General features: G+C 41.7%; 1 protein-coding gene and 1 pseudogene across 6 annotated transcripts in view; one reads left to right on the top strand and one right to left on the bottom strand.

The window, feature by feature from the left end:
* Positions 1 to 22,491, bottom strand: part of RGS7 (regulator of G protein signaling 7) — a 510,082-nt gene extending 487,591 nt beyond the window's left edge. For 2 of the 6 annotated variants that reach the window (XM_036070633.2, XM_036070635.2), the window contains exons 1-2: positions 22,298 to 22,490; positions 21,155 to 21,283 (exon numbers count right to left, since the gene is read on the bottom strand). In XM_036070633.2, the coding sequence (XP_035926526.1) occupies positions 21,155 to 21,232 (78 nt within the window). In that variant the 5' untranslated portion in view covers positions 21,233 to 21,283; positions 22,298 to 22,490. Of the gene's footprint in view, positions 1 to 21,154; positions 21,286 to 21,424; positions 21,876 to 22,297 lie in introns of those variants that run through there. The other 4 variants (XM_036070634.2, XM_036070631.2, XM_036070632.2 and 1 more) reach the window with 4 other exon arrangements.
* LOC118521838 (ribosome biogenesis protein NSA2 homolog) lies at positions 12,583 to 13,657 on the top strand (annotated as a pseudogene).
* Positions 22,492 to 22,968: the final 477 nt, after the last annotated feature.

Genomic DNA, 22,968 nt, shown 5'->3' with positions numbered 1-22,968 from the left:
CACTAAGTTTGCAGAACCTCTTAGCTTCCTTTTGAGGGCGGAAGTATGCTAATGAACATTACTGACAATCTACTGAATGTACCGCATTATAAAACAATGGTTGAGAGAATGAGCTTGAAAAAAAAAAAATCTGGGTTTGATCCCTGGCTCTGCAACAGGCAGCTTAGCCTTGGCATGTTCCTTAAATTCTCAAATCTCTAACTAGTTTAAGGATTAAATTATATAGCATATGTAAAGTGCTTAGCACAATGCCTCCTACCTGGTAAAGAAAAATGCAGTTTAGCTATTATGTTGTTATTGATGTTCTTATTAGTGTCATTATTATTACTATTACTTATTCCCTTATACATTCTATGAGACTAAGTTTTAGATCTGGGATCTAGCAATCATTTCTGCTATTTTACTTCTGCATGTTTTTTACTAGTCTCACCTAATCCACAGTCTCTCTAACTGGAGAGAAGTAAATAAACAACTATTCATGGGCAATTTTACTTGGCAGCTAGAAGCGTGACCAGCAATGTTTAAAAAGAAGCAAAATGAGCAATACAGCTTATATTCAGATATCCTAAGTTAGGGAATCAGAAGGTAATTATTCATTCATTCACACACAGGAGAAAGATTTATGGTAATACAGAGATGAAAAATGATCAATGTCAAAGAGAAACATCAATAAAATGCTGGGGGGAGTTCAGCAGATGGAGGAAGAATTGTGTTGACCCAGGAAGGTTAAAACTGTAATGGACTGAGAGTGCAATTTAGTTTCTAAAACTGTCCTGGTGTTACTTTCATGCTGAATCTTCCTCCCACCTGCTGCACCCTCAGCCTCCACTCCAGTCCTGACGTGTCTGTGGGATTAACTTTTAAACATTTATTCCAAAAAATATCAAGTGGTTTTAAAAGGTAATCATATGAGACACAGTCATGAAAACTGTAAGCACAGGGTTGGAATTAAGTGAGGCATCAGCCTGTTAGAGCTTCTCCAGGGGAGACCAACAAGTAGGGAAATGGATCTGCAAACCACATCATGTGCGACAGGGCTAGATGAAACAGAAACATTAATCCTGGAAAAGAGAAGGCTTGGGAAGCCATGACTGTTATTTTTGTGTAGACAAAGCGCTCTTGTGTGAAAGAGGGCTTGGGTATCCTATGTAAATCTGGAAATGTAAATGAGAACCACGGGAAAGAGTGCCAGAAAAATAGATTTTATGTTAATGTAAGGAACTAATTTATAATGGTTTGCGGCGTCCAACCATGGCTTCCTCCTGAGGAAGTGGACTCCTTTCTACTGATGGAGGTCACCCAGAGGGGAGCTGGGAAGGGAGGAGTGAGTTAGATAATGTGCATGGTCCCTTCACACTCTGCTTAGGAAATGTCTAAGACAGTGAAATGTTTTCCTTTTAGAGAAAACCTAATTAATTGTGCAAACTGTTTTCAAAACTTGATTGTGGTGTAACTCTCCTATTTGCATATCTGTAAGCTAATGAGAAACAGAAATTTATTGAAGGCTTGACCTTCCTTGGAGAGTTTAGTTGGAATGCCAATAAAATAAAGCCTCTGAATCCTCCCCGCAAATTGACATGAATAGGACCAAGGAAAAAAATTAAAATTTCAACTTCTGAACCATATAGTAGGGTGTCTGACATTACAGGAATGCAATAGATAGGCCATTTCCCCACCAGTCTTAGTTTTCACGGTCTCCCGCCAGGGACGGAGATTCATTCCAAAATGGTGAGCAGTGATGTCTGGGACTATGCCCTCCTGTCTGCCTCAGTTCACTCCCCACCTTGGGGGAAAGGATAACAAACACAAGGTTTTATTTTGCTTTGAAGGATCTTTCACAGAGAGGAAATTCAGTAGTTATAGCTTAGAAAGAATCTCCAAAGCAGGTCAACAAAGAGGTAGACCTAGGTGCTCCTCAAAGGCATCGACCACTACAGGACTCATTTGCGTCCCTCAGCTCTCCACCATTTACTTCTCAGGGCCTGCTAGACCTCTGGTTTTAACAGAAAAACTCTCAGTTGGTGAGATGAGGTTACTAAGATGAGAGTAACTTCCCAAAGTCTGTGTCTTCACAGGTGAAAATTTGCCACAGGTAATCTAGTGATAACTGGATGTGTCTCATCTGGATCCTTCCAATCTTTACTTGGAGTCCATTAGAACAGATATATTCAAAATAACATCTAGGGGCTGGGGGACGAGAAAAGACTCGGAATGGGAGAATGGGAACTACTCTGTGAATTAGAAAACTTGAGTTCGTGTCCCCACATCTATAATCTTGGCTAAGTCTAAGACTGAGGTTTCTCATCTGCCCTACACGCTAAGGATAACAACTCCCACAGGATACCGGTGAGGGCTTCAAAGAAATGATATCTGTAAAAGCACTTTGTAAAGTTTGAAATGTCCCTAAAGGTTAGGCTATGGCAATCTTTTACTATGCCTAATAATCATGATTTGACTCTTTAAATCTCAATAATTTAGCAATGATTTGAAGTAATACTTTATATTTTCTCAATTTTGTGTAAGAATATCAAAACTACCTGCACAGGTAGTATGATCCATTAACAAGATTATTAAAAGGCCAGTTGGAGTTTTAGATCTCTTTATTAGTACAAAATATGTTCTTTTTATGTTGTAACTTAGCTTTCTTAGGTCTACAAAAAGTAGTCCTTGATATTTATCTGTTTTGATAAGTTTCTGTGAAAGTTCTACATAAATAGCAATTATAATATTATGGTCTCATGAACACTGTTTGGCTCTGCAATGTTTAAGCAAAATAAAAGCCATAACCACAAAGGAACTTGCTCAGAAATCTACTGGTGGAATAAGTCAGTGATACACATTATATACATACAATATATATATTTTGAAAAGTATTTTAATCCCTTAAAAAAAAAATGTACGCCAGAGATCAAATGTTTACCTAGAATAAGCAGACACAGTTTTGGAAAGTATTTTAACGCCTTCAAAAGAAAAGGTAAACCAGAGATCAAATGTTTATCTTGAATAAGTAGATGACAGATGAGAAAAATAAAAGCTTTTCTGAATTCTCAGCTTGTAGACGGACATTATGAAGATAGCAGTGAACTGAAGAGTTAAAAATCTTTTCCCTTTAAAGAGTAATTAAGGTTTCCACCAATTGCAAGGGCAATGGTTGAAACAGCAGGATCCATCCTCAGTCACAAGGTTGGCTAGCCGGGTCATAAAGATCATTCTAGACCATGTAATGCTTTAAAAATATCAATGCCACTCCTACCACACATATGCCCCTGGTGCCCCTCTGGGTATTAGAGTCAAAAGCTCTTTTGTATATTACAGGGTAATTGGTGGAGAGGGGCAAACTGAGCATTGCCCCCAAACAGCAGAACTCACTCAACTGACACAACTTTCCTTCCAAACTGTAGATTTTTTAAAGTAGCATAAGAAAGTCCACGGATCTTTGTTTCCTTTGAACAAACACTATGACCACTCTATTTTTTTTTAAAGATTTTATTTATTTTTTGACAGAGAGAGACACAGTGAGAGAGGGAACACAAGCAAGGGGAGTGGGAGAGGGAGAAGCAGGCTTCCCGCAGAGCAGGGAGCCCGATGCGGGGCTCAATCCCAGGACCCTGGGACCATGACCTGAGCCAAAGGCAGACGTTTAATGACTGAGCCACCCAGGTGCCCCGACCACTCTGTATTTTTTATAAAACAGGAAATTGCAATAAAAACGGACATGTCTTGTCAAAAGGCCCTACCAGTAGTTCTAGCTATAAAACCACTTCAAGAATCATCAGCTGAGTTATGCAAAGACCCTTTAATATACACAGATACAAAAGAAAGCAAACATTTCCACAAGCATTATTAAATCATGGCATATTAGGAGTCATTAACAATCAGCAGGCAGGGGCACTGGGTTCTGCCAGTCTAATGTTCCAAACAATCAAAAAGGATATCCACGGGGCAATTAATTTCCTGCACATTGATTATTCCAATCTTCACACTAATAAGGAGGGTTAAATGAAATAAAATGAAAGAGCGCAGTGAGAAACTGAAGACTGAGCCCACTTGTAAGGGGTAGGGGGCGGGAGTGGGGGTTATAACCTCGGGAGATGAACTACCTCTCGCAGGTTACCGGGGGGAGACAGAAGTTACTCTAGCACCCTAACACATATCACGAAAGCTTAGCACTGCTTGGAAATCATCTTTTCGTCAACTATCCCCCTCCCACATGTGCAGAATACATGCATGTTGCACAAACTGAGGAATTAGGACCCAGACAGATTGTCCAAGCCAACCAGCTAGTGACGACAAGAAGAGACAAGGGACTCCGGATTAATCCAATGCACTTTCTACTCTGCAGGGGCTTACTCGGCTGCTTAATGCTCCTGGAATTAGAGCAAATGTCATTGCTATTAATTCAACAAGTGACACAAAGCAAACTGCAAAACCATCCCTTTGGTCTCGGTTTACAGAACTACTTACTAAAAAATGTTAGTCAACAAATGTACTGACTCCGTTGTAAAAATCTGAACCACAATTCTAACCCTTCCTTCCTTAATACCATCCTTAATCTGTCAGACACTTATTAAATGTCCACTAAATCTGTCAGGTGATGTGTTCATTTCTGTAGGGACACAAGGCGAAATCAGACCCAGATCCTGTTATTAAAGAGCTCAAAAGATTAAAAAAAAAGTGCGCGCACACACACACACACACACACATACACAGTGATGCAGTGATGTGCTGGTAAGTGTTTAACAACAGTTAAGAAGGGAGAAAAGTGGGTGATGGGCATTAAGGAGGGCACATGTCAGGATGGGCACTGGGTGTTATATGCAACTAATGAATCACTGAATACTGCAACAAAAACTTATGATGTACTATATGTTGGCTAACTGAACATAATGAAAAACTAAAAACAAATTTAAAAATAAATAAAAAGAAGGGAGAAAAGGGTGAAGGAGCTCTGATTTACAGCATTTGCTAATTCCCATGCTGTTAGGACTCCTACCATGGCTGATTTCAGTCTACCAACCTGCCATCACTGAATGCAGACTTAGGGAGAGGTGCACAAGCCAGTCGAAGCTGACTCCAGGGTACCACTACTGGATTTACATTGATATCCATATTTGTATAAAGTTACACACACACACACACACACACACACACATATATATAATAACTAACCAGATATTTTACAGTTATTATCTTAAAGTAATTGGATTATGATTGATTTTATTTCTTCTTTACACATTTTTTAGCATCCAACCTTTCTTATAGGGCATTTTTTTAATTTTTAACTTTTTGCCATTTTAATGGAGCAATAATTGACATATGCCACTGTGTATGTTTAAGGTATACAGTATAATGACTTTACTTACATAAATAATGACCACAATTACTTTAGTTAACATCCATCATCTCACATAGATACAAAAAATAAAGTAAATGAAAAAGAATAAAAAGACTATTTTTTAGATCAGTACTAGCACCAGTATTCTCATCCCAGACCATTTTTGCTAGGCAGTCCTGGCATTACTAGAACGATCTAAGGAGCAGAGAAACCAAAACATTTTAAAGGCACATCAAATTAGCTTTAGAGCCACATGTCCAGGTAGAACTGAGAAAGGTAACACAGAGCGTCTAACTTAGAGCATTGAAAGGAAAGGCTTCACTCAGCCCTGCGCTCTCCTGAGCTGCACCCTCACTGCCGTAAGACTCTCTATAAAACCTGTAAAATACTCCCCAGAGCATGCTCCCACCACACATTCTCAATCAATTCAGGTGTTCAGTCATCCACGTCTGTACATGGATGGAAGAAGGAGACGGAAGTGAGAACACAAGGAGGAAGATGATCTCTAAATAAAGTACAGGGATCCCGGCAAGAATCTTCTTGCCTCTGCCAACCCCCTAGACAGCATTCAGTGAGATGCCACCTGTTTAGTTTTGTGGTTAATCATCAACGGCATCTGCAGCTGCAATCCATGGTTCCTCCTTCAGCTTTCTTAATACGCAGACGGATTTTGCTTTGGAACCAAACAGCTTTGCCTCATCCCAGAAACCCTTCTCTTTCTCCTTTTTCACTTGTGACTATATAAACCATTAAGCCTACAATCTTAAACACCACTGATATTTATAACTATTTTTAATACAAAGAGCTGAAAGTTTCATGGAGGGAAAATAAAACGCCTTATTGCTGCATAATGTTTGAACATTTGCAAAGCACTTCCACGTGTCTTATCATATATCACTGTCACAATCATCCTCCAAAGTGCCTGTTCCTAGCACCTCTGGATGTGAGGGGAAAGAAGCTCAGAGAGTTTACAAGATTCCCTCAAGTGCCCAAAGCCATAGCAGGTGAGCCCTCTGCCTTCAACACATGGGCTTCAGGTTCCATATTCCAATCCAGTAGGGAATCGCCCTGTCTAGACTTGATTTCAAATCCTGACACCACCATTTTCCTTCCACGTGGCCTTCAGCAGAACCCTCGCCTTCTCTGGGCCTCATTAACTCATCGTGGAGAATGGGGGAACACTACCCACTTCATGGGGCTGTTATGAAACTCCAACAAAACCAAATTCAGCATATGGCAGGTTCACAAGACATTCACCTTCCCTCTTCAAACCTGCTCTAGCCCCATTCCTTTCCTCTGCCTCCTTTCCTTGTACCACCCTTATTACAAATGCATTCATTTTGTTTCTCGCCCTGACTCGGCAGGCCTCCCCAGTTCGACAGTGAGGGGCTCAACGGTCCTTTGATGGGTGGTGTATTTTATGCACAGTGCGTTTCTGGAACAAGAATGAGCCCACACACAATTGGTAAATCGGGGAAATTTGTCCGTCCAACATAGAAGCCCCACCGGCTGATGCACAATTCTTCTCAGCACACTGGATTTTGTGCTATCATGATACAGCAGCCGGACCCAAAGCATCCGCGTGTGCAAACGTGCGTGCGCGCGCACACACACACACACATACACACGGGTGCAGCAAGCCATGAAAGATTGCAGCATTGCCCACGTGGCCTGCCCTTCCTCCTGGCTCAACCTGGCTACACACGAGGTTTCAAAAGGGTTTACTGCACATTTCTCTCAGATATTTGTACAAGACAAACAAGCAAAGACTAGAGAAGGACCCAGACCATTTTGTGCAAAGCCTCTCACTGCTCCCCTACCTGCAAAATCTGATGCTAATGTCCCTCTGTCCTTGTTTTCCGAATTTGGCAGACCCAATGCTTCCTTCTACATTCCTCCATCGAGCTACCTTCTCCTTTACCTTTTAAAGGTAAAGTCCTGTAATACTGTGTGATTCCTTTATTTATAGAGAGGTTAGCAGGCTAGTAGAGTTGTGCTATTACTTTTATTAAGATTGCTATTGTTCTGGTTAAATTTTAATTGTAACAGTAAATGTTTTGAGTAGTTAAAATGTTTAGAGTGATCTATTCCAATTATATTTCCCTTAACATGGCAGTTATTTATAATGTGTGTTTTTGCAGAATGTGGGTTTTTTTTAAAGGACTGTATTGTGCTACAGCAGAAATGCCCATATTTTGCTTTGTTGAGTGGATATTTTTGATATACTGAGGCACCCTGGATTGGTGGAATAAATGGTTACAGATAAAGTATTCTCATTGCACTTACTTAACTCTTTGCTAAAATTCAACTCAGCACCTCATTTCTATGGTTAAGATTGAACAATTTCTACCAAAGATGCTACCAAGGTGGGCAGTTCATACTGGTTTTCACAAATATGCTCAACAAAATGCTTCCAAACATAAAACAAGGTTAACGGGTCGGTTCAAATAAATCTATGCAGTACTGGCTTATCTCTACAACTTTAAGCAGCTTTTGTTTTATTATATAAAATTATTCCATTTTTAATTAGCCAAACTTCCAAGCAAACAAAGACACTGCAAGAAGAGCACCTTCTGTGTAGGATCTGCTGCATGAACTTTACCAAGTTCTAGGGTAAAGAAATGAGTTCAAATATTTTTTAAAGTTTTTCCTCTTACCCTTGCCATATTTAATTTGCAGTAAAATAAATAATATGGTTTTCATTTACATTTTTTTTTTGACATGGGCAAATAACCTTCCCAGGCCTCAGTTTCCTTATAGGAAAACAGGAATTTTTATTTTTTTTAATTTTTTTTTAAAGATTTTATTTATTATTTATTTGACAGAGAGAGAGACAGCGAGAGAGGGAACACAAACAGGGGGAGTGGGAGAGGGAGAAGCAGGCTTCCCGCCGAGCAGGGAGCCCGATGCGGAGCTCGATCCCAGGACCCTGGGATCATGACCTGAGCCAAAGGCAGACGCTTAACGACTGAGCCACCCAGGCGCCCCGGAAAACAGGAATTTTTAAAAACTGAGTAACTGCACCGTCAATATTATGAGGGTGTGTGTGTGTGTGTGTGTGTGTGTGTGTGTAGGAAATTACTTGTGAATCTGTTGATCCTCCAATCTTGACACTGTAAAGTGCTCTGATAAAAAACATATCATCGTTATCACTGACTCTTTATCCTCTGACACTTCTAGTAAATTACCTTGCACCTAATAATTGTTCAATAAGCATTTGCTAAATTAAAGTGAACCATATGCATAATTAATCTAAGTCCAAATTTCTCAATTACATTGTTTAAAAGAAAGTAGATTTATTCCTAGACAGCAAATAGATTTTAAAATAAAACAAGAAACTTATATTTCAAATAAAACTTGAGCCCCATTACCATCTTACAGATGCAAAATAAAAGGCACTGGATATAGTTGCTGAATTGGTTAGAATTTGGGTTTGTTGCAAGTGACAGATAAGTGCAAAATCTTAAAGATAAGAAAGGCAATGAAAAAACTTTGTACAATATAATAATGATAGATGCATGTCATGACGTATTTCTCCAAACCCACAGAATGTGCAACACCAAGAATGAACCCTACAGTAAACTGTGGACTCTGGGTGATTATGATGTGTCAATGCAGGCTCATCCTCAGTAAAAAAAATGTACCACTCTGGTGAATCATGTCGATAATGGGGGACTCTATGTAGGGGCAGGGGGTAACTGGGAAATCTCTATACCTTCCTCTCCATTTTGTTGTAAACCTAAGACTGCTTTAAAAAAATAAAATCTTAAAAACAACAGAAGAAGAAGATACATGTTAGTTTTCCTCTAACATAAAAGTTTACGTAAGCAAGTCAGGTCAGTGTGCTGACTCTACAGTGATCAGGGACCCAAGTTCACTCCCTTTTGTTGTTCTGCCATCCACTGCTGTCACCTTCCATTTCATGGCCAGGATGACTGGATGCCAGCCAGCAAGAATGAGAAAAGAGAAAAAGAAAGGTATATCTTTCTTTTTAAAGGGCATGTCTCAGATACTATGCACATCTCTTCTGTTTACACTTCACTGGCCAGAAGGCATCACATGGCCATGGCTAGCAGGCCTCTCAGGAGCCTAGAAAATGGGACCATCACTCCAGTGGCCATGTGCCTACACGTAAACACAGAGTGCTATTACTGCAGAAATGTCAAAGACAGAGGGGTTTACCACAGTTTTATAAAGTGACAATGAGCTTTGAGTCAAACAAATCAATATGGTACAGATAAATTAATTCGCTTCAAATAAGTTTTCAGAGTAAGAATATCACTTGAGTTTTAAGGCCGTATGTAATACAATGCTAGTTAGCGGGGAGAGTCAGAACCCACCTCCTACAGATAAACTGCTTTGGATTCAAGTCATTAAAACTCCCAGCCCAAACGACCTGTACTGAGACTTCATTAAAATTAAAAGAAAGTTTCTAAAAATAAATAAATAACTGCATAAGGCCAAGATTTAAGATGGAAGGAGAGATCCACCTGAAATTATCTTTTCTAGTCATAATCACGAATACATCTGTCTTCTTACCTTCAGGAGAGAATGAATGCTCTACATTCATTATTGTTATCCAAACAATGTGTTCGGAATAAAAGTGTGGGGAGACTATATAAAAGCCAAAGAAAGACAATAAATATTATAATTTTGACAGGGTCTGGGATATTCTTTAAAGCATTTACAAGATTCTCTAAGAGATGTGAGACTTCCTGTCCTATCGCAACAACGCTAAATGCGGTTATTTCAGACTCAAAACAAAGAAAACATTTATTTTTAAATGTATTATTATTTATTTATTTTTTATTCATCAAGCTTCATCACTACCATCACCTAAAAGGGTCAATCATGGAGGTTTCACTCTTGCTAAAAACCTGGAAGCTAAGAATAGAAAGAACTTTAAAGATCTCCCCATTATTAAAAAGCTAAATTCCAAACAAAAATAACAGAATTTTGGTTAGACAGAAATCTAAATGGTCATATAGTTCATAGGTCAAAACCATTCCTGAGGACAATCTAATCTGTATTTGAAAGCTCATGGATTCTCCAAAGAAGATATAAAAATGTCCAATAAGTACATGAAAAGATGCTCAGTCATTAGGGAAATGCAAATCAAAATCACAATGAGATACTACTTCATAACCATTAGGATGACTATTATCAAAAATAACAAGTGTTGGTGAGGATATGGAGAACTTAGAACCTCTGTGTACTGGAAAATGTAAAATGTACAGCCACTAAGGAAATTAGTACGATGGCTCTTCAAAAAAAATTAAAAATACAATTACCGTATGCTCCAGCAATTCTAATTCTGGGGTTGAAAGCAGGGACTCAAGTAGATATTTGTACACCCATGTTCATTGCAGCATTATTCACAATAGCCAAAGGTAGAAGTAACTCAAGTGCCCATCGACAGACGATGGGTAAACAAAATGTGATATCTATCCATACAATGGAGTATTATTCAGCCTTAAAATGAAAGAAATTTCTGACACATAACTGAACTTGGATGAACCTTGAGGACATTATACTAGTGAAATAAGCCAGTCACAGAAGGACAAATATGCTACGATTCCATTTATATGAGGTCCCAAGAGCAGTCACATCCATAAAGTGGTAAGGTGGTTGCCAGGGCTGGGAGAGAAGAATAGGAAATTGGTATTTAAGGTACAAGTTTCAGTTTTGCAAGATGAAAAGAGCTCTGGAGATGGAGGGTGGTGATGGTTATACAACAATGTAAACATACTTAATGCCTCTGAACTGCACACTTAAAAATGGTTAAAATGGTAAATTTTGTTATATATATTTTACCACAATAAAAAAAAAAAAGAATGATAGACCCATTTGAGCAAATATTTAAAAAACAAAAAACTCATGGAGTAGGATGTGCCATCATACTGAGGACTCAAGATGAATAAAAGAATAATTATCATTTCATTTACCTTTATCTTCCTTAAAAGTACCCTATACACATATGAAGGAATTTAGGTCTTAAAAGACAGGTTTTCTGAGATTTGCCTCAAAACAATCACCTGGGGGATAGCATCCGTGAGGAAGTATAAATGAAACAAGATTTACTCATGGTTAATGACTGTTGTATGGGATGGGCACAAGCACATCCTTTCTATCATTTTTTCCACTGCTGTATTTGTTTGAATTGTACCATAACTGAACAATTTAGGTAATTTTTACTGTACTTTTACCATATGAAACAGTTTTTAACAAAGTTATCAAGAGCCAATGAAGAGCAGCAAATTCCAAAACACGTGTAAGAAAGAAAATTTTCAAAGGGAAGTGCTCCCTAGATATTACCACTTCCATTTATAGGGAAACCCAGTTCCCTATAACCCACAACCACTATCCTCTCAGCTTAGGAGGGTCACCCTCTCCAGACACTGAAAGTTTTCACAGGATGAGAAAATAAATAAATAAACTAAGTAGGCAGCTGATGCCACTTATCCCAATATCTCCCATCTCCTTATCAGGCCACTGTCTGCCTTCAAAACTTCACTTCTATTTTATTCTCTTAAAAAATCATTTGTTGAGCCCAATTTTGTTGCAAGCACCGTGTGCCAAGTGTCAGAGTAGGTATAGCATATTCTTGGGTTTGATGCTGTTTTCTGAAAGGTCTTTACTCCTTAACACTGTCAAATACAGCAATCATTAGCCACAGGGGGCTATTTAAATTTAAATTACTTAAAATTAAGCGTAATTTAAAATTCAGGTGCAGGATAGCCACATTTCAAGGGTTCCATTGCCCCCTGTGGCTGGTGGCTACTGCATTAGACAGTCCATGTAAGGTATTTCCACCATGGTAGGAAGTTCCATTGGACAGTCCTGCCACAGAGCATCACGTGCTGTGTGTTCATCCGCCTAGAATTTCCAGCCAGGATCCAATCAAGAACAGAGCTACTCCCAAAGTGGGGCAGACCTAGCTCCCTACCTTATCATTCCTGGGGCACCAAAAGCTAGAGTACAGTGGAAGAGAAAAGGAATCTAGTAATCCATCTACAACTACAAACACAAGGACTTACTGCATTTATTTTAAAAGAGAGAGAGAGAGAAAACGTGAAGAACAGAAGTTCAGAACCCATGTGTCCCGCTTTATCTGGACTTGGTCACTTTAGAACTGTCTCCTTCCCATCTCAGGGTACGTGGAGTCAGCTCGCAGGTTTGTGAAACCCAAAAACGGAGAGCTTCTTGGCATCCCAGCAGCTGTACCCGGCGGCTCCATGGCCATCACCATGCCACAAAACGAATATACTGAGTTACACACAGAAGTGCTATGGCTATCCTTCGGATCACCATGAGAAAAAGAGAAAGAAGATCAAGAGGCTCATGAACATTCAAAGAAAGCAAAAAAGATGACTGGTCAGAAAGCTAAGCTCTACCATAAACAGTGCCATGCTGAGAATATACAAATGAAACTATCAAGATGCATGAAAAGAAGGGCACATGGGGGGCTCGGTCAGTTGGGTGACTGCCTTCCGCTCAGGTCATGATCCTAGGACCCTGAGCCGAAGGGTCAGCCCAGAGTCAGGCTCCCTGCTCAGCAGGGAGCTGCTTCTCCCTCTCCCACTCCCCCTTGTGCTCTCGTGCTCTCTCCCTCTGTCAAATAGATAAATAAAATCCAAAAAAAAAAAAGATGCATGAAAAGAGAAACACCAAACAAAAGAATGATGGCAAGCCTCCACAAGGAGCAGCACCTGCATATCTAGTGGACAGGGAGGGACTGTCCCAAGCTAAAGTACTTTACAATATGATTAAACAAAAAGGAAAAGAGAAAGCAGGAAAGTGGGAGTTCCTTTGCCCAAAGTTCCTGCCCAGGGAGAAACAGAAGTATTAAAAGTTATTCAAACAGGAAAGAGAAAGAAGAAAGCATTGAAGAGGATGGTTACTAAAGTCTGCTTTTTTGGAGATGGCTTTACTCAGAAACCACCTAAATATGAAAAATTCATTAGGCCAATGGGATTATGTGTCAAAAAGGCCCATGTAACACATCCTGAATTGAAAGCCACCTTTTGCCTGCCAGTGCTGGGTGTAAAAGAGAATCCCTCATCCCCACTATACGCAACTTTGGGTGTTACTACCAAAGGTACTGTCCTTGAGGTGAACATGAGTGAGTTGAGCCTTGTGTCCTAAGGAGGCAAGGTTATTTGGGGAAAAGATGCCCAGGTTACCAACAATACTAAAAATGATGGATGCCGGAATGCAGTCTTGCTGGTTTGATAGCAGTTTGAGACAAGGAACTCCTTACAATTACTGCAGACTACACACCAATCAGGAAAACCACCATTACTGTGGTGGTTCTGAATATCACCAAACAGCCTTACATACTTACAGTCATCAAGAGAACTATTTATCCTGGGGCGCCTGGGTGGCTCAGTCGTTAAGCGTCTACCTTCGGCTCACGTCATGATCCCAGGGTCCTGGGATCGAGCCCCGCATCGGGCTCCCTGCTCCGCGGGAAGCCTGCTTCTCCCACTCCCCCTGCTTGTGTTCCCTCTCTCACTGTGTCTCTCTCTGTCAAATAAATAAATAAAATATTAAAAAAAAAGAGAGAACTACTTATCCTATTGTAAAAAACATTAAAATAGGGGCGCCTGGGTGGTTTAGTCGGTTAAGTATTGGACTCTTGGTTTCGATTCAGGTCATGATCTCGGGGTCCTGCCCACGGCATGCTCCGCACTCAGTACCGTGATCAGCGCACAGTGTGCTTGAGATTCTTTCCCTCTGCCCCTTACCCCACTCACTGGCATGTGCTCTCTCTCTCTAAAATAAATGAAAAAAATCTTAAAAATTAAAATAGCCCAGTTTTACAAAAAAAAAAAAAATTTTAAATTAAATAAAAGAGAAATCCATCAAAAGACAAATAAAGACCTGAATTCAAGCTGTGTGACTGCAGACAAATTGTGTTACTTCTCTAACCCTCAATTTCATCATCTGCAAAACGAAAAAGTGGACAAATTCTAAGTTCCCTTTCACTTCTGAAATTCCTGGATTCAAAGGCTTTATTTAGTTTACATAATATCCAAGGAACTGTACAGACTTCAGAGATATATAACAGTTCAAAGAGCTTATTAAAAAGTAGAAACTAGCCAAAAAAAAAAAAAAAAGGGAGGAGCTAGCTACACAGGACTAAATAATATTAGAAAGGACATTGTAAGTGTCATGAAAATGGTACTACCAAAGCATTCTACAGAATCTGCCTCCCTAGCTATCAGGAAGACATGAAAATATTCACCTTTTTCCCTTTATCAAAAAATTTAACAACATAGTGGTTCCCATGGCACATACAAGGTGTTTAATAATTTTAATTAAATAAATAGGAGTAATAATTTTGATTATTGTTGTTATAACATTGATTGATGACCTAATATATGTTAGGGTCTCTACAAGACACTTCCTTAGGTAACTCATTTTGTCATCAAATGGCTCTACGAAGGAAACATTTTTGGTTTTCATTATTTTATAGATAAGGAAACTGAAGCAAAAGGAGTTAACCCACAACCGTACAAACAATGGCAGAGCCAAGATTTAAAACCAAGACCACACATCTGTAGTGCACATGCTACTTCCACTTCGGCACACTGGCTCCTTCAGAAAACATTTACTTGCTAATCCCCAGGAAGGACAAAGATGAGATGGCTCCTAGACTTACTCTTAAGAACCCAGCTAATGTCACAAAGCTGACATTTTCCTCCATATTTTTTCAGAAGGCAGAAGAGCAACTTATCTCTCTGGACGGGTTCTTCAGCCAAAATATTCCAGCCTAGACCAGGTGGCTATTTTAATGGAATTGGAACCAAGTTCATGATATTAGAGTTCCAATGTCCTGAGACCTTTGTTAATTGAATTAGACACTAGACAAAGGGAATTGAAAAGAGGGTATGTTAAATCTTCATATTGCCTTGGGCAAATGGCAGAGAGAAGTGGGCCTTTTTTTCCCTAAGGAACCGGGTACCCACTTTATCATTCACAATTATTTTATAATTAGATTGGTGTTTTGTAAGACAGAAGTCCCTGTCACTCTGACCTTCCAATGCCTCCTTTTCACTGTTATGAGAGGGAGAGTGGGGGCCAAGTATCTGTGTTGCTTATTTCCCACAATTCTGTTTTTCAAGGAGACTTAACATTTACTATGTCACCAAACTACCCAAATCCAAAATATTTCCATATTCTCTGCAGTGAACACATTCCATCACCCACACCACCTAAAAATACCCTGTTTTCCATCACTCAGTAGAACCACAAAGGCTATTAGGAGGCAATAAAATCCCTACATAGCTTCTCTTTCCTACATCTGCACTCTCTTCTGATCAATTAGATTTGGGGTGGTTGGAGGTGGGAAATAAAGGAAATAAAATTCAGGCCACAAATCCTTAATCCCACAAATAGTACTGGCAAGCAACAATGAACGGGTGAGGGAGAAGCTCAACTGTGCAAGGCTTTCCTGCTCTGAACTCAAGTTAATTATTATCCAAAATCCATCACTGAATTATTACTCATAAAATGTCTGCTTCTCAGCAAAACTAACACAGATGACGGTCCTATTCTATCTCAGGGCACATGTCAGTATTTATGTCACTGAGGGGAAAATAGGTCTGCATTTGATTCAGACAGATTAAGTTCATCTTTACAGGAGACACTCTCCCTTAGTCCAGAAAGGTGCTTTCAAATAATCTAATTTATAGAAGACACTCCATTTTGGGATTTTTCAGCAATGGCAAGACATGTCTCCTGGTCCCTGCCTCCCATCGAAGACCCTAACTGAGAAATCTGAGGGCTTAAAGGCCCAGGCCTTTTGTGATGACCTATTTGCAAACATCCCTCTCTTTTCTCATGGGCCTTTTTCTTATCAGTTATAAATATTCTTCACCAGCACCCTAAACCCAGAAAGACCAAGATAAGTAAGGTTCAAAAATGTCAATGGTTATTTTTTATAATGGAGTTCAAGGGGTGGGGGAGGATATTGACACCCTCAAGACTGACCAGATTGGACAATCCTAAAGAGACAGAGGCACTGACTTAATGGAGAAAATGTCAGCTAACTCCCTCCCCACCCCCCAAGAGACTAGGAACATCAGTGGCTTGATTTCTTCCAAAGAAGGAGCAAGTCCCTCCCCTTTCTTATGGGTACGAGTACTCTCATGGAGCAGATGGACTTCACAAATAGTTTTCAAAGGCAAGGTCTAGGTCAAGCCAATCAGAATGGGTGACTGTCCTACTGGGGTGACAGCTCCCACCACACCCTTCTGCAGGAAAGGCCAGTGGGCCCCTCTTGCTCTTCAAGAACAGAGCAGTGGGTCCTTAAAGACTAATGTTTTGCCACACCACATACACAGCAACATACTGGACCCCATGGCACATATGCGACCAAGTTTGAAAGGATCCCTCTGAGCATGTGCATAACAGGCACTCAAACCAGACTGGAATCTGCTCTCTTCTCCAAAAGGCATCATTTTCTCCTTTACGACGAAACAGAGCACCATCTCAGGAAAAACGTACCTTCACGCTTAGGTCTGTTCTGAAAAGAAGAAATTAAAAGGAAAAAGCAACTGGAAGGAGTATGAGTACATGGGAGATGAAGAGAGGAGAGGAACACGGGACAAAGGAGAGGGCAGGCAGGGATGGGGAGGGGAGGGGAGGGCACAGGTGTGGCGGACACGCAGGTTTGCTCCCACCTAAAACACATTCATCCCACTAAGGTAGCGAACAAGGAAAACACTTTGATTTTCTTTTCCAGCAGTCGAAGCATAAATGGTTGCTGCAGTAATACCAGAAATTATTGGTCATTTTGAGCATTCTTGCTGGTGAGAACTCAGCATTCCAGCCAATGTGAAATACTGCCCCAAGGTGTCCTAGATATTTTGTTTTTCAAATGCAGGAATGTCAGCTGCTGGACAAAAAGTGATGTATACTGTCTAGTAGGCAGCATGCTGGCCAGACACCAAACTTGGAATGTGTCTCCTGGTCCCCTGGTCCCCTCAGCCACCCTCTGCAGCCAGTGCCGCGCCCGGAGCGAGGCTTCTGCCCAGGAAAGAGCAAGAATGCGAACGGTATTTAAACAAAACTGAGTTCTAAGCCGTCACCTCTACAAATGTTTCAAGAAGCTAGCCCAAAGCCAAGGCAAGTTGGAGCTCAGTGGGTCTCTTCTTAAGGAAGGTGATTACTTCTAATTCCCTTCTAGTTAAGGCCTGTCTGAAGGGAGCCTCGAAAGCCCCCCAAATTAAATGTAGCCAAGCCTCATATTTTATGAGCCTTTAAAAAAGGTCTTCTCAAATACATAAAATGGCATAACCACTCTAACTTTAATCACATGCTTATGAAAGAAAACAGCATTATGAGTTGACAAATTGGTAAGGCATATATTTTGTCCATATGGATTTTTAAAGTGTACCTATGACATCAGATGAAGCCTAGAGACCCTTCATTTTTAAAATTCTTCTAGTGAGGTATAATTAACTTGCAATGTTATGTTAGTTTCAGGTTACAACATACTGATACAACAATTCCATACGTTACTCAGTGCTCACCACACTAAGTGTCATCACCATGTATCACCATACAACATTATTACAATATTATTGACCAAATTCCCTATGTTGTGCTTTCCATCTTCGTGACTTTTTTATTTTATAATTGGAAGTTTGTATCTCTTAATCCCCTTTATGTATTCCACCCATCTTTCCACCTGGGATCCCCCACATTAAACCAAATAGCAACTCACAAACATCCCAGCCTGACTTGCAGGTCCCAACCTTGACCATGAGGCAGCATCACCATTGTCCCCAGCCTGCACCATGGTGGCACTCACTCGGCCTAGAGCATCATTGTCCTACACACTGTGCACTTTCCCATAACACCACTACAGAATTCTCCGTGGAAGAGACCCTTGGAATTTTCCTATCATTTGGAGGAACTCCTATAATCCATATGAGGATAATCATAATAGGAGAGACAGCTGCCAACATGAGAAAGGCATGCATCCCAGCTCCTTTCTGTGCGTGCCACTTTGCTAACCATTCACTGTCTCCCCTCTCTCACAGGAAGGGTTACTACCTGTTATTCATTCACAGGAATGTTGCTACATGTCATTCATAGCCTGCCCAGACAAAATGGAAACAGCACATACGTATCTTCCATGTGAGTAAATCACCAGAATCCTTACACTAAATAAGAGGTGACCTGTGGGGGAGGGGAAACGGTGAGAACACTATGAATGTTTCTAGCCTAGAACCTGCTTCCAAGAACGGTGTTGCAACAGTGAAGCAGAAGGAGAAAACTGGTGTGAACTGATAAAACAGCAGTTTATCCACTCTCTGCACTGCTACTGAGCAATGTTCTGTGGTCCCAAAGTTCTTTTCTAAACTTGTGATTGACTTCATAATTGATAAGCATTTGTAACATAGTGCTTCTTCCTTTAAGCAGGTAGAGCAGATGAAATGTCCTAGTAACATATAGTAGTCCTACGCCCCTCTCCAAACACTTTGGTGTTCTTCACATTAAAATTTAGCCTCTTTGGAAAATACATTAAATGTAAAGCCCATAGAACACAGAAGACACAAGAAACTGGTAAAATGGTCACATGAAACCGTGATGTTGGACCCTATGACTCCAGACAGACATGGGCCACTTTGATGTGCCTTTCATTATATAAATTATCTGCTATTTAAACATTATTCTTTATATCACAAACACAAAATATATGTGCTCAAAGAATAAAAGAATAGGTAGGCAATCCATAGTTATGTATTATGAGTACAAATTACTGAACTGAGTTATTTTTTCTAATAACGAGTTTTCAGAGAAATATTTTCTAAAAATAAATTGTGTCATTAATATGAAACAAAGAGCTAATAAAAGGAGGGCAAAATAAGTAGCACAAGCAGTTCCAAGCTTAACCAACAAAATAATAATGTTTAAAAGAATGAGGCATCATACTTCCTCCCTGAAGCCATAGTCTGTTAACTTACAAGTAGCACTAGCAACAACTTGGTGTCATACAACAATTTACAGCATAAATTCAAAATGAGCAATAAGAATTCGGGTACACTCTATAATCTAATAGCTATTTCTAAAGCTCCTAGCCTCATTTTTTTCATTTATTCTCATAATAATTGACTAAATGAGAAACACTGATTCAGTCATACTAAGTTTATTTCTAATCAAGATAAGCATTAGGTGTCTGATCAACATAGCCCTCGTCTTCTATAAGGAACCAGAAAAAGAATATAGTGTTTGAACAAAAGTAGCTAACTACTGTAGTTTTACATCCAAAAGTCCAGCTCTCCACATGCAATGTACAGAATTTACAACTGCCACCTCTTGCATACTATAATATTAAAAGAATACCAAGCAATGAAAACATTATAACTTATTTAAAAACACATAACTGCCCTCCAAATAGCCTTCTCAGAACAAACTCTATATAGAATGGGTGGCAAATATCCAGTTTTTTCAACTGATGTAGAAATACAATAGTAATAATTTAGGCTCAAGTGGATTATGTTCTTAATTTATCCAGTTGGGATGCTTTAAGTCTAAAATAGGCAACTAATCTCCAATTTTTATTTCCTATCATACTGTGTTGTCCCAGACACATAAAACAGTACTGTCTGTAAGGGTAGAGAAAAAAAACGCTAACATTGTGTCAGGATGCCCATGAACCTTCACATTAAAGCAATAACAATATTCCCTCAAACACATATTCACCACCACCTCTTAATGATTTTGGCCCACATAGCAGGAGAGTTTCGATTTAGTACAGGTCAAGGTAGCATACAGCTTTTCAGCTGTATTCATGAAAGAACACAGAGAAACTATCCCAGACTCCTCAGTGGGCTCATGCTAATTAGACCTTTAACAATTTTCTTGATTCCAAGCTATGATTTCCTTTTTGTCACTGCTAACATTAACTAAAGAAATCTTGCCCAATAAGCACTACAGATAATATGCTAAAAAAAAATAACCCCAGCATAAAATGCAATAGAAATGATTGGTACAGAAGTTAAATAAAGAATACTGCTTCCTTAATTTTAGTACTATTGTTGGTTGTGACCAGAATGAAGTTACCTAAGCAACCACTCTAAAGCACACACAATATTCAAATGCATCTGTATTATGGTAGCTCGGTGTCTAGAAGTTTGTTGCTGATAGCATTGGTATAAAATGTATAAAACCGTCAGATCAGTTTGTGGGGGAAAAAAAAACTCTGAATATAAAGGTTTATTTAATCGTCATATGGCACTAAAATACCCATAAACAAAATCATAAAAATAACCCAAAGTAAAAATTTAGGCTAAGACCAAAAAAAAAAAAAAAAAAAAAGAATTGTTTAGTCACAAGAGTCACAAGTACAATCTTTAATAAACCAACCATAGATTCACAGGCACATTCACTTTTGTCACGGAACTGCAAAGCGTATAACATGTTATACATTTACATAATCCTTACAACACAAATGCTTAGGGGGAATATATGAAAAAGCTTCTAAAAACTATTACGGATGTTATAAAATCACATGTATAACAAAATATGTGGGATGCCCAAACTTGCTGATATTGCTGATTGCAGATTAATCTATGTGAAATCATCAGGGAAAGGAGTGGGCAGAGCATGGCTGGCCTCATTTACTTCATTGTGCGTCTACAGAGTGAGAACACCAGATTATCTTCAAGTACAGTGTGCAGCATTTGGCAATTTGGAAATCCACGAGGCCACAAAATTGATATACACTCTCCCCTGGGGGGGGGGGAAACAAAATCAAGGAAGCCAAAACTTTCCCTTTCTCCAAGAAACTGAAGAAATTCTTACCTTTCTGTACACCAGCATGTTGGGTGACTCGTCTGCCACCCCGTTGCTAGTCTGCCCGTAATTATTCCCCTGGGCCATGTCACCCCACACTTGGTCCGCTCTCAGATACTGGAATTACCGGTCTGCGCGCTGCAAAGGGTTAGGGAGACTTCAGTCAGGTGCGAATGGCGGTGCTCAAGGCGGGGGTGGGGGGTGGGGGGTAGAGGGGGGGTGTGTGACTTGAATCCTCTTCATAATCCACAGCACCCACCCCACATGGCACATACTTACATGTCGGGGCTGGCTGGAGGAAGCGGCACAGAAATCGATTTAAAAAAAAAAAAAAAACTGTATTTACACCTACAGTACCCTCAGGGAGTTGTAAGAAATGACAATCTTTTAGTTAGAATATTCATTTGGCTATGGTTTTAACTGACTTGATCTTCTGGATACTCATTGTAAAAAGTATTTGATGCTCCCCTAAAAAACCCACGGTCACCATTTCTGCGCTCCAGAGTTGTCTTGTCTCCCAATACTTGCATCTCGACTCGATGATGTTTTCCCAAAAGGGCGGAAAGGCAGCACCCTGTGGCAGCACACTCGCTCCCAGGTATCTGGCTACTTTCCCCACAGGCAGCGCCTCAGACAGGCCCATTCCGGCGGCATTCTCCCTTCACTCCCCCGGGTCTCCCACACGGAGCCGGAGGAGCTTCGCCCACTTCCACCTGCCCGCACTGCCCGCCACTGGGTCCCCCCTCCGCTCCACTCCACTTCGGAAGTCAGGACGGAACCCTGCCCAGTCTTTGCCAGAAGGCACCAGAATCCGTCCCGGCCACAGGAGCTGGTGGGAGTCGACCCTTCGGGCAACCACCTGGGTCGCCGTGGGTAGCAGCCTGGCTGCAGGAACCTGACAGCAACCAGCCCAAGAGGAGCAAACCAGCGAGCCCCAGCTCCCGCCGCCGGGCTCTCCCGGCGGTTCAAAAGGAAGCAGTTTCAGCACCGCGGACCTGGGCGAGCGCGGCGCCCGCAGCCCGGCCGGGGCGCGGGGCGCGGGGCTCCCCGGGCGGCCGCGCGGCGGGGCGCCGAGCGAGGGTGGGTGCGGGGCGGGGGCGCGGGGCGCGCGAGATGGCGCCGCCTACTCCGCTCCCACCACCCCTTATTTACCTCCTCGGCCAAGGTCACGGCCCCGCGGCGTCTGCCCTCGCGGGGGGCTGGGTGCCGGCGCTGTCAGCTGGCGGCAAGCGGAGCAGCGAGGCAGGGCAGCCTCATCACACTCGGCGGATGATGCGGAACCGCGCGGCTCAGGCGACCGCCACCGTGCACAGGCGGCCCCGGCAGCCCGCCGCTCGCGCCCGCTCCCACCCCCCCCTTCCCGCCGCCTGGCCGGCCCGCTCCCTCCGCCGCCTCTGCTCCCGGGCACGGGGACCCGCCGAGCGCGCGCGGGAGCCGAGACGCCGGCCCGTGCGCGCGACTGGGAGGCGGGAGGAGGGGCGGTCACGTGGGCCGGGCGGCCAGGGGTGCGGGCTCCTGGGCGCCCCGCTCCGCGCGGCCGGCCCGCGGGCCGCCCCACTGGCCGCCCTCGCGTCCCGGCCCCCGCGGGCGCACAGCCCGCCCCGCCGCCGGTGTCCGCGCCGCGGGCGGCCTGGGGACCCGAGCTGGGCGGCGAGCTCCAGCCGGAAGGGCAGGGCGGGCGGGCGGATGGAGGGACGGAGGGATGGAGGGAGCCCCGCGCAGCCGGCGCGTTTCATCACGTGCCTGCTGACTCCGCTGACAGGGCGAGGGCAGCAGATGATTGATTATCGCTGTGCTTAAATGACGAGAGTAGAGAGATACTG

This window comes from Halichoerus grypus, chromosome 7 (assembly GCF_964656455.1).
Source record: "Halichoerus grypus chromosome 7, mHalGry1.hap1.1, whole genome shotgun sequence".
Lineage (NCBI taxonomy): Eukaryota > Metazoa > Chordata > Mammalia > Carnivora > Phocidae > Halichoerus > Halichoerus grypus.
Note: the sequence above shows the minus strand (reverse complement) of the source record. Positions and strands in the feature narration are given on the sequence as shown.